This window comes from Dermacentor silvarum, chromosome 1, assembly GCF_013339745.2.
Source record: "Dermacentor silvarum isolate Dsil-2018 chromosome 1, BIME_Dsil_1.4, whole genome shotgun sequence".
NCBI lineage: Eukaryota > Metazoa > Arthropoda > Arachnida > Ixodida > Ixodidae > Dermacentor > Dermacentor silvarum.
In genome coordinates this window covers 193,871,531-193,884,436 of record NC_051154.1, presented here as the reverse complement: position 1 = coordinate 193,884,436, position 12,906 = coordinate 193,871,531, and the positions used below count along the sequence as shown (strand labels likewise).

Genomic DNA, 12,906 nt, shown 5'->3' with positions numbered 1-12,906 from the left:
ATATACTGGGTGTTCATTTCGAAGTTTTACGGAATTTTTAGAAATCGCCTGGGGCAGGTAGCATATTAATTCTTATCATTGAGCTAGGTTATTCGATGAGGCGGACATTAGTAGCACAAGAAATCGAAACATATTCAACTAATTAACAAAAATTCACAAATTAACTTCTTAGTTAATTACTTTACGGCACATGTCGCAATTTACGGATTGTAGCTGGTGAGCGTGTCAGGTGTATCAATTTGGAATGAATTTCCAGAATGACATCAGTTTGGAGATCATCATCAGCCTATATTTATGTCCACTGCAGGACAAAGGCCTCTCCCTGCGATCTCCAATTACCCGTCTTGTGCTAGCTGATTCCAACTTGCACCTGCAAATTTCCTAACTTCATCACGCCACCTTGTTCACTGCCGTCCTCGACTGGGCTTCCCATCTCTTGGTATCCATTCTGTAACTGTAATGGTCCACTTGTTATCCGTCCTACTCCATTTCTTTCTCTTAATGTCAATTAGAATATCGGCTGTCCCCCATTTGCTCTCTGATCCACACCGCTCCCTTCCTGTCTCAGCGTTACGCCTAACATGTTCTATCGCTCTTTGTGCGGTCCTTAAAGGGATATGGACATGAAATCTGAACATTTTACGAAAATGCTGAAAATGAATCCTCAATGTGTGATTACACCGAAAAGTAGTAGTGACTTAGCTCATTTTTGAGCCGATGGCTTTATTTTTGGCGTTTTTGTGAGCGCACGCCTCGCCGCCCAACCCGCGGGAGTTGGAAGGCGTGACGTCACGACACCCTCATCGGATAGCCAGCCGGCCGGCCACGATCATTCAAAGCGTGCCGACGCCGCCATCGCGAGCATGGATTAGAGTTTTGGTGCCTCTACCAGCGATGGGTACACGTCTGAAGACGAGGACCATTCCAACTTGGAAAGAAACATTACCGCTTACGGTTACGAGCCTTCCGTGTCAAGCGACAAAGAAGAGCAGGCGGCCGTGGAAGTGCCAGTCAGGTTTTCGCGAACCGTAGCGCGAAGATTTCGCTCTACACCAGACACTTGTGCAAGAATTATTTGTCATTTCCTCGGTAAACTTGCTTTTCACAAGCGCACGTAGGCGAGGCAGCTGCAGGGTACTTCAGCACTGCGTGGATGACTGAATAGTAGTTTATGCCGTCGGCGTGAGCAACTGCTGTGAGGTATCAGTACCTCCGAGGCTCTCACGTCCACTTCGCCAGCCGACCGACAGATGGCAGCACCTATCTGGCGTTCTGCCCAGTTTTTTCTGCTTTGAGCCTGTGGAGAAGCAGAGCTGTGTGTGTGTCTGATCTCGTGAGTCACGCTCACTAGTCTTGTATTGTTTTACTATGCTTTGCCAACATTTTTAAAGACATTACTGCCTTCGTGCCCAGCCTCAGGCATCTTGCCCCAGCCTCGCCCTCACACTGCTCAAGAAGGCTGCAAGTGAACGAAAACAGTACTGACGTCTTTTCGCCTCCTCTTTTCCAACGCATCGCTGATCATATCTGCCTTGCGTTTTTGTGAGAAGACCGATGGCACAGCGTCAGGCTTTAAGCATTGCCTTTTGAGCGGCATGCCGAGGCTTTTCAGCACAGCCGGGCTGGTCACATAATCATCGTCGACAAAGTGGTCCGCGCAAATAAAGTCATTTTTTAGAGGTCTCCAGGCAGGTATCCTTAGTTTGCGCACCTTCTCATCTCTGGGAAACGTGTGCGACGGCGTGTCACGTCTGACGATGCTGTTATAACAGCAATGTCTGGGCATTTCCTTCCGCCGCGACGAACATGTCAATACCGAGCGACGACCGTGGGAAGGCGCATGTAAGATGCACCACCTGCATGGAGCGCTGACGGGGATAATGTTTCGGACGGACCACGTGCGAAGATCGCCGAAAGGGGTTAAACAAACGCTGCAAGGGCCCGACACCCCCAGAAACACTGCGATGGCTGTGGCCGACCTTGGCAGCGCGCACGCGGCTGGCTGTTATGACGTCAAATTTCAGCTTCTGCCGGCGGCCGCTTGGAGGCAAGGTGCATCAGAAAATCGCAAAAAAAAGATGTTTCTCGTTCTTTTTTTTAAAGCAGCTAATTGTATTCGTCATTTTCAACAGTTCAACTTTTGTTCCGACGCAAAAAACCACCCGCCAATTTTGTGTTCGTATCCCTTTAACTTGTTCTCAGGCTTCTTTGTTAACCTCCAAGTTTCTGCCCCATATGTTAGCACCAGTAGAATACAATGATTGTACACTTGTCTTTTCAACGACAGTGGTAAGCTCACAATCTGGATTTGGCAATGCCTGCCGTATGCACTCTAACCAGTTTGGAGATATGTGCCATCAAACTGGCCGTAAAAATGCACTGTTGTTCCACTTACTTATTTTACCAAAATGCTGTTTTTACATTGAAGCACAAAAGTAACTGGAATGCCCATGTATTTCGTCCCACACTTTGGGAAATAATATCTCGAAACTGGTGTCCTCCTGGAAATTCATTTCAAGTGGATACGTCTTGCAAACTCACTGGCTACTATTCATAAATTGCAATATGTGTTGTAAAGTAATCAACTGAGAAGTTCATTAGTCAATTTTTGTTAATTACTTGAATATGTGTATCGATTTCTCGGGCTACTAATGTCCGTCTCTTCGAATAACCCAGCTCAACGATAAGAATTATGCTACCTGCCACAGGCGATTTTTAAAAATTCCGTAAAGCTTAATTTTGAACAACTGGTATATTGACCAGAGCCTTAAACATTGATGTTAGCGCATGGTTTCAAACTGTATTGAGATGGGGTTCAGAGGTTGCTTTTTATGCTAATGTGAATCTGTACGCGTGATATTTACTTTCCCCCCAGATCCCAAGCCTACCAGAGATTCAGTCACGCCTGGCATATGTGAGCTGTGTGCGGCAGCTAGAGGAGGTGAAAACCAGTGACTATTGCACATATGTACGACCTCCCATTGATCGCTACAAGACACTCCAGTTTGGTTCCTTTGACGAAATCATGGAGGTTGGTTATGTTCATGGCCGTACCCTCTTCGCTGGCATGAAGGCTGGTCAGCGCACGCTGCGCTCAGTCCTCAACCTGGACAAGGCACGCTCTTTCCAGGCAAGTGTATATGTTTATTGCCTTTGTAATGACAGGGTGGACAACAGGCACCATTACTTTTATGTGAGTGTGCACCTTACTTTAATTAAGCTGCAAGATGTGCAAGCTGACCTGGTAAAGTAAACAAAAACACTTCTGAGTAACCAAAAAGAAACATTTACTAGCCCCTTAACTTTTACACATCTAAAAGAGAAAACAAGGGCTCAATTACTGACTGGTACATTGCAAGTAATTTCTTGTTATAGCAGATTGTAACCTGACCACTGTGGAATACCCGTGCTGTGTTTGCCACTTGTATTTTCAAGTGATATTCAAGGACACCTGATGGTGTTCACAGCGCACACACACTTAGGAAAAAGGGGCAGGCAGAGTGAGAGAGCCCTATATTTCAAGGACACCTCTGTGGGACAAAATGATGTTGCACATTTATTTTTTGTTAAGCTTTCTTATCAGTTCTGCAGCATTAATTTGATGGGCGATGTAAAGCAGAGCAGATGTAAAAGTGAAGGCCTGCATTAATAATTTGGTTTAGGAGAAGAAATGTGAAGTACTGATATTAATTTGTAATTTTTAATCAGATGTATGTTAAATTGGTGGTAAATACAGTGTAGACCGCTTATAACGTAAGTCGCCGGAGTCGCGAATATCCGCACTATAAGCGGTACTGCGCTATAACCAAAGCAACAATTTTCAAGGCCCGCACACATGCAAAACGTGCACCAAGCCGCCACGCATATACGACAGTCGAGGAATGCGGCTAGAACGTTTGCATTCAATATACAGTCGAATCTCGTTCATTCGAACCAAATCACGCGGCGGCGCCTCCGACCGGCATTGCTCCGGCACCGCCATAGAGTAAAAGCTTAGGAGAGACCCCTCAATGTCGCTCGCGAACAAAACAAAAAAAAAAGAGAAAGAAATAAAAACGTGGCGGAAATTTCACCCTCTCTCAAATGGCAAGGTCGCCGACGTCTCAGCCACGCTACCGTAGCCACGCGTAGAAAATGGCAGTGAACCCTTCTTTCTCCTTTATGCTTCCTCTACTTTTTAGTCACGTGTTGACCTTGCACGAGGGAAGCAGCGGCGCTGTCCCAGGCCGGCCAACGAAACTGCCCACGCCGGCAAACGCCCGCTTCCCGATAACGGCAGAAAACAAAACTTCGGGGAGCTGGCGCAGGGCCGGCTGGAGCGGCGGCGCCTGCGGGTGCGAACGGTGACAGTCGAAAGTGAGGGAGCTACGAGGGAGGGCGAGGGGAGCCATCGAAGTGGCGGAGTTGCCGAGGCGAAATCCGCTTCCCTGCCACCTTCCTCCCTCACATTCTACGGTCTCCGCGTGCGCCCTTTGCCGTGCCGTGCCGGCGCCACTTTTCGTTTACTGCCGTTATCGTGAAGCGAGCGTTGGCCGGCGTTGGCAGTTTCGTGGACCTCGCTCGTTATGCGCGCCATGATATTTCGCACTCAAGGTTCTGGTTTCAGCCTCACTGGCTGTTCGTTGGCACCACGTGTCCTTCTCCTCCACTTCGTCTCTCTTTCTTCATCGCGCACTCCTTGGGGCGCCCGTTTGAGGGGAGCGTTCGCCGTCTCCGCTGACTTCCGTACTCCCAGGCAGCTGCACTGTAACCGGTATTTCGTTTCCCGCAACTGCACTATAAGCAATATGTGTATACATGGAGTGCTATGGGAAAAGTAATGGGAGTCTGAAAAGACCGCGCTATATCCGGTCCTGCACTGTAAGCGGTTACATTATAAGTGGTCTATACTGTAATATGAAACGTCACATATACAGTTTTGGTGCCGGGAAATGGCAGAAAAAAATGATCCAGCTAAAGAATAGTTGATTTTTGGTCATAGAAGGCCAAAAAAGCACTTGGATCTCTAAAAATTTTGGTGCCTGAATACACAAGCAAATTTGGCATGCTAAAATCTATAGCTGGGTGCGCACAGGTCCTTGAAACTCTTGAAAGCCCTTGAAATTAAAGTATGTTTTCAAGGCCCTTGAAAGTCCTGGAATTCTTTTTTTTTCCCTTGAAAAACCATGAATTTATTGAGTAATACAGTCCAAGATTAATTTTATGACCAGCTTTTTATGGCCGATAAGCATGGACCCAGCAAACTCGCCATATTCAGGGGTGGAACTCCTGCGCTAATTGCACCATTTTGATACAAACATAGATTCCTGCGCCAAACTGTGCCAAACACGGAAAATTGACCAAAATTGCGCCGCGCTGCGCCAGGACGGCTTCGGCATGTGTGCTCCGGCAGTGGCCGCGGACAGTGAGCGGATTCGTTCTCCGAAAAAGAGTGCAGCCGATCACATTCCGCAGACCACGCGACGGCGCCTCCCTTGTAGTTTCTCATGATTTTCGTGCTTATAAAATCGGACTTTTCGGCGCTTACGGCAAGTGGTCGGCGCACACGCGGCCACTCCCGGCTATTCTCACTGCTGTCGGAATGGCCAGGGCAGCTGTATTTAGAGTGTATTAGAATACGGTTGATTGGGCAGAGCGGCGCGGCCTAGCTGAGGCGCAAAACAATGAATAGTAGGCTGAGAGCACTGCGAGCAAACTAGATATTATAGGGAGGCGCAGTGGGTTCAGCGGGCGGGCGTCTCTATCCACAGGTCCAGTGTATTGTAAAGATATTCCAGTCTGTATTTAAGCCCATATGGGCGTGGCCTGAGCCGTTTTGACACATTGCAAAGGGCTAATGGCGGACTTGGAATAAAAAGTCGCAGTTTCGCCCTAAAGGCGAAGCATCGATTGCGATAGTTCATTAGTAGACAGCTACACGAAGTAAGGATAGTAGTTTTATCGGCCGTATAAACTTGTAAACATTGGCTTACTAAATGGATGGGTGAATAGTGAATTTGAGGTTCGAAGCGAATAGTGATTTGGTCGAATAATTTCGAATCGAATAGTTCAAATAGAATATATCACGTATTACAGTAAAACCTAATCGAATTTCACGGGACCGAAATAAAATGTCCGAATTAACCGAATGGCGAATTATCAAGGTATCCAGAAAACAATAATCAAATGCTTACTACATCAGCACGATTTTATTAGTGGAATGGATGAGCAACTCCTTTTTACTATTTTGCACAAAAGCAGTGCGGAAGCTGCAATTCTCGTCATCTCGTGACTGATTGGCTCCTGTAGCGGTGATCGCAGCACAGCCGACTTCCTTCGCAGCACGGCCATGGCGGGCGCTTCAGTTGCAACACGCTTTGCACTACCGCGTGCACATCCCGATTATTTTTTCGCCAGTAAGTTGATCGCCAACAGATCACACGTCCATCGCGATGTAGCCAGTATTCTTCATCCTCTACAGCTTTGCACTGAGTCAAACCGAAACAACTGTTCATCGCAACCGCGTCCACTATCGACGCGATTATGAACGGCGACTTTGCGGTACTTAAGGCACGCGGCCAACACACGCACCAAGTCAGAACGAAACTACCGTTCACTGCAACAACTGGCAGTAGAAACCACGGTCGCTATCTATGCGATCATCGATGGCGCCTGCGCAGTTCTTTAGGCACGTGGCCGACGCGCGTACCGAGTAAAAACGAAACTACTGTTCGCCGCAACCGCTGCGGAGAAAACCGCAGCCGCTATCAACGCAATCATGGATGGCGACTATGAAATCCCGTGGCCAATGCGTTGTTATGTGCGGCGGTAAATGCAATAAAGGCACAAATAGGCACTAAGTGTTCCGTCGTTGCTGTCATTCACGTACGATTTCTGCTGATGACTATGGCGATGCATACTTCGCTGCTTCGTTTCAGTTTTACGCTAGCGCCGTTTCTGCTCTTTTGCGTCGCACATGTCCGGCTCTTTAAAGCGAAAACGTATAGCCTTCGAGATTGATGGTTGATGTATGGCAGCCATGACTTAAAGCATAGCCTCCGAGATGTGTTTTTCTACTGACCGTCCATGGCTTCTGGCTGCCTATTCGGGAGCGCCGAATAATTCAAAAATATAGAATACCTGAATTCGAATGGGAGCAAATAACGAATATAGAATAATTTGATCGAATATTTGACAATACCGAATATTCGCCCATCCCTAGTAAATTAACAAGCATGGTGTCACGTGAACACATCGCAGTCGATGACCGCGGAGACTCGCTGTCTAAACGCTAGAGTGAGGAAGCGCGGCAGCAGCAGCGAGCTAACTAAGCAGCGAAAACACAGCGCGCACGAAGCTATGAGCACTCGCACTGTGTCCCCATCGCAGACCGCTTTCAAGATAGGGCCCACGCTGCCGCGAAAAAACGCAGCAGCCCCCCTCCCTCCCTCCATTCCCCATGCGGTCGGTGCCTTGCATGCGATCGAAGACATGTGCACTTCTTCCCCACTTTCCTCCCTTGCACGCGCGAGATTGAGCCGCCATCGTCGGCTCACCCTCATACGATTTCACTCGCACACACAGCATACGGCGTGCGGTGATCATGTTATTGCCCCTGGTCTTCGTACGGAACATCACAGCGACGGCGATGGCAGAGATGCGCCTGGAGTGTCCATGATTGCTATTGCAATAAAGACAGATTGGAATAATTTTACGTTATACCAGCCCAGAGTTGATTGCGGCTCTCTGGGTCTGCGGTGACATATCGTGACCCAGAAATTATGTTAGCGCATTGATTGGATGCATAATTTGAGAACATATTCTGCTATCATCATGAGCGTTGGCGCGAGAAATATATAGTTCGATTGTAGTTCCAACTCATGTTTTTTGCTTATATAGTTCGATTGTAGTTCCAACTGATGTTTCCTCCTTTACATAAAAACATGTGCCGTGCCACTGCTTGACCCACTCTTCCATATTCTAGTATGCTATAGCTACAAAGTGTGCTTCTGGTATGCGCTTTGTGTTGGGTTATTCTGTTTCACCTGTGGTTTCAAAGTGCGCTGCCATATTCCACCAAAATTCAGATTGGCCTGCTCCAAACTGCTCCAAAATAAAATTTACTCTGCTCCAAGCTGCTCCAAAATGCAATTTTGTCTGCGTCAAACTGCTCCAAAACCCAATTTTACTTGCTCCAAAAATTGCTCCAAAATGACTTTGGACAGTCCCACCCCTGCATATTAGAAACAAGGGTACCGTAAAAAAAGAAATAAATAAAAAAGCAAAATGTTGCACCCATCAGCGTGCCACGTACTTTCACCACTCACCTTTGATCCATGCGTCCCGTACAGCGTGACTTCGTCGCAATCACACTTTCTCACGCTCTATCCTGTCCCCCTTTCACCCCTTCTCCGTCGATGCTGTCAGACTCATGTTTCGGAAGAGTGGTAGGGAGATAGGAGAAAGGCGCACAAGGCTGGTGATGCGGCACCTCGCTTTTTCTTTTTCATGCAGCCCTTGCGTTTAATCTTTGAAGAGGAAGCTTTGGAACCTGTCTAAATACATGGGAAAGGAGAAATTATTTTTCTCAGCAACCACTGCAGCACATTTGATGAGGTTTGTTGCATTTAAACGAAAAGGTTAGTCTAGTGACTGCTGTATCAAATTTTTATTTAGGCCATCAATTTTTGTACTAAAAATTGCTGAAAATTGCACATCTTCAGAAAATGAAACTATCAAGTTTACAACTCTGTAACTCAGAAATGAAAAACGATATCACAATTCTATAAATTGTATCTAATAGTACATCAAAAGTGGACAAATTTGATGTATTGTACATGGCTCTCGAAGGCACCACTAATATGTGAGTAGCACTACGTACTGCAATGCCTTTGTAAACATTGTAACAAATTCACGTAAGATTAAATTAATACATATACGAAATTTGGCCGCCTTGGACGTTCTGACGGATGCAATTTACAGAACTGCAATGTCTGTTCTTGGTGCAGAGTTGCAGATTTGTAAACTTCATCCTTCTGCTTTTTTCAAGCTTACCAATTTTCGGCAATCTTTGTAAAAATATTCATGCCATAAATCAAAATTCCACTTCCTGCAGTCACTGAAATTTAACTTCTTATCTCAAGTGCTGCAAATTTCATTAAAATCGGCCGAGGGGGCTATCTCAGAAAAGCATATCTGCGTTTTACATGTATTTGAATGGGCGGCGTCGGAGTTGGGGCCGAGCTAAAGCTAAATCCGTGGTAGGTGCAAAGTGCAGGCAACACTATCAGCCGCCGCAGCAGAGTGGACGCGAAAGATTTGCAGGCTTCGTTTTGTACCGTCGATGTAAAGATATTATTGACACTGCATGAAAGCATATCTTTGGTTGCGGACTCTCAAACTCAAAAAAAAAAAAAAAAAAATCTTCTCATGGAATTCATTTCCTTTTCCGGTTGCGTGATAATGTGAAAAGATTTACAGCATTTTCTCTGCAAGAAAAATATGTCAGTGACTGTACTTATTTGCATAAAAGGTCCAGTTTCAATATGACGAAGTAGAGTGCTAAATTTACCAACTTCGTTATTTCTAAGTTTAGCTATAGTGTTTTGAAATGTTGCTATAGTAAAAAATTGCTACATGGGATGCTGCCCTGCACCCTTGAAAAAGCTTTGACATGGCTTTGAAAGTGCTTGAATATCCCTGAATTTCTGTCTCTGAGACCTGTACGAACCCTGGAGCAATATCTGGTGCTATATGCAGGATTTTGAGTTATTCTTTTTCCTCAAGGGCAACTAACATTTCTTCATTGATATTTTCCACGGAAAGCATGAATGTGGCATTCTCTGTTGTATGCTTGTGTATTATTGTAGCACAGTGAAGTCCCAAACATATAGAAGGAAGGTCCTAACTTTTCTCTTGTTAGCTGCATGCTATTGATTAAAAATGTATGATAGCTTGATGGAATATCAAGCATCCCCAATTGAAAATTCGAAATTAGGTCTAATTTTTGCAGCAGATAGCATATGTAGTATGTGTGCGATTAGAAATGCCACAAAGAAAAATGCAGAATTTGTAGTGTCTATACCTTGAGTGAATGGTTCCATGAATCAAGATGCAAACGCAGGCTTTGGGCTAACTTATTGAGCACATCGTTGCAAATCATGGTGCAAACAATGATGTTTAGATTTCACGTGCAAATTGACTGCATGGCTTGGACCTTTCCTGTTACATAAGTTTATGTTCATGCAAGTGTGGCTTTTTGGGCTAGTTGGGTGGATACATCAGAGGTGGTCATACATTAGAAGACACGGAAAAGAACGAGAGAACAGGATGAGCGCTAACTTTCAACTGAGTGTTTATTTCGTGAAACAGCTGTATTTGTAGGCCCACATACAGAAAAGTCCCAATCATTGCACATGAAAACCGGCCGCATCCAGGAACGCAAATTCATTTGTATTCAGAGCAACTGAAGGGCAGCTGATGCAGCTATCACTGGCCCTCCCTATCAGAGTGGCTTCAACAACCTCTCGCGTAACTTTATCTACATTTCTATACAAAACAGAACACTTCTTGAACAGGGGTTTGCACCCACAATCACTGCAATGCACAGAAACATTACCTTCTCGGTATCGGTTCATGTTTTGTTTGTGTTCTCTTAAGCTATCACTCAGGCACCTCCCAGACTGCCCAATGTAAACTTTCCCGCGCGATAATGGAAGGCGATACACAACATTCTTTACGCACGACACAAGAGGGGGCTCATGATTCTTTTTACAACCTGCGCGTTTCTTGACAAACGGATCTGTGGCACTGCATAAGCTAAGCAATTTCTACGGAGCGAAAAATATTACATCTACTTTAACCTTTCGTCCAAGCTTCTTTAGAGCATGTAATACGTTATGAAAATACAGCACAACCACCTTTTTCATGTCACTACTGCTCATGTGCGTGCCATTCTGTTTCGGGTCTGGTGTGGGCGGCAGGCTTGTGGAACCATTTCAATGAAAACAAATTGGCACCATGGATTACTATGTTTAAATTACTATGTTTAAATTACTATGTTCATACACTTATGTATGAAACACTCCTGGCCAAGCTTTTCTTTATCATTATCGGGTGCATTGCAGGTGAGCAGTTTTTTTTAAATTACTAGGTCTGGTGTGGATGTTCTTTAAAGATGAACGCCCAGAAAATTTTGGACCATTTAAAATGCCTAGTTTCAGATAGTGTAGCTATAAAGAAGCCTTCGTGCAAAATTTTACATTTGAAGTACAAGTGGATAAACACAAGAAACACGCAAAAAAATATACATTTTGTATGCCAAAACCTGGGGTGAAGGGAAAAAAACGCTGCCATTACCGTTTGCCGAAAATGATGCAGAACCCAGAACAATGACGACCAGTGCAGCTTCTCGTCTTGACCTCCGACATTAGGCAGCACCCACGGCTCACTGCAAATCTCAGAGGCATGGTCTGAGACTTATGTCAAGTCCTCTCACCACCATGCTCACATATCTGCTTGGGTGCTAGTTAAAGGCTATTAAGAAGAAAACTAGACAGTTACCAGCCCTATAGCATTGCCAAGACTGCTTCGATAGTATATTGTTGCGCAAAAACGTATATTTACAAATATTTACAACATAGGCGAGTAGCACAGGCGCAGCAGCAACCAGCCAAGATGGCGAGGAGCAACCTCTACTTCCTCTTCTTCGGTGCCGGCCTAATGCTGACCTCTGCTTCGGTGCCTTTCTTCTTATTCTGTCTCGCGTCATTACCCCCCCGGGCGAAAACGCGCGCACCATCCGGGCAAGTCAGAGTGCAGCATCAGCGGACGGGTGATACGGCTTCAGCCGGGCAACATGAACTACGTCAGTCTTGGATCAGCGCAGAAGATAACATTGGTTGTGCCGGTGCAATCTCATACGTCACGTCGGTAACTTGGCGCAGAACGCGATAAGAACCATGGTAGCGTGGTAGAAGCTTCGCGGAGAGACCAACGTGTCAAGTTGACAACCAGAGGAGCACTAAGGATCCAGGAGCGTAACATACATCCTTGTGACGGCAATCGTAACGGTTCTTCTGTGACACCTGCGACATCTGAAGGCGGTCACGCGCGATATGACGCCCAGCGTGTGCCCTTTCGATGGTATCTTGTGCGTACTCCGATGGGTGTCGTGGGGCGGCTGGTAGTACAGTATCCATAGGTAGTGTCGGTTCCCGGCCAAAAAGAAGATAAAACAGTGAACAACCTGCTGTATCGTGGCGTGACGAATTATAGGCAAATGTGACAAAGGGTAATGTAGCATCCCAGTCGCGGTGGTCGGCGGAAACGTACATGGACAGCATGTCGGTTATGGTGCGATTCAGACGTTCGGTGAGACCATTTGTCTGAGGGTGATAGGCGGTGGTGACTTTGTGTTTCGTGGAACATGAGCGTAGAAGGTCATCGATGACACGCGACAAGAAGTAAGGACCGTGATCGGTGAGCAGTTGACGAGGCGCTCCGTGATGCAGAATAACATCGTGAAGGAGGAAGTCGGCAATATCGGTGGCACAGCTGGTTGGAAGTGCGCGCGTAATAGCGTAACGCGTGGCATAGTCTGTCGCGACAGCGACCCATTTATTCCCTGATGCTGATGTAGGGAAGGGTCCGAGCAAATCGAGGCCGACGCGGAAGAACGGCTCTACTGGGACATCGATAGGCTGAAGAAGGCCGGCGGGAAGCGTCGGTGGTCTCTTGCGTCGTTGGCAAAGTTCGCAGCGGCCAACATACTTCTGTACGGAGCAATAAAGCCCAGGCCAAAAGAAACGACGCCGCACATCATAAGTGCGCGTTACATCAAGATGACCTGCTGTAGGTTCGTCGTGAAGCTGCTGGAGGACAGTAGTACGCATGTGGGAGGGCACCACAAGCAAGTGTTCAGGGCCT

The 12,906-nt window shown here is 46.3% G+C and overlaps 1 protein-coding gene across 5 annotated transcripts in view; it reads left to right on the top strand.

The window, feature by feature from the left end:
- Positions 1-12,906, top strand: part of LOC119436591 (neuropathy target esterase sws-like) — a 198,537-nt gene that overhangs the window by 146,012 nt on the left and 39,619 nt on the right. For all 5 annotated transcript variants that reach the window (XM_049658821.1, XM_049658827.1, XM_049658826.1 and 2 more), the window contains one exon: positions 2,876-3,130. In XM_049658821.1, the coding sequence (XP_049514778.1) occupies positions 2,876-3,130 (255 nt within the window). The remainder of the gene's footprint in view (positions 1-2,875; positions 3,131-12,906) is intronic.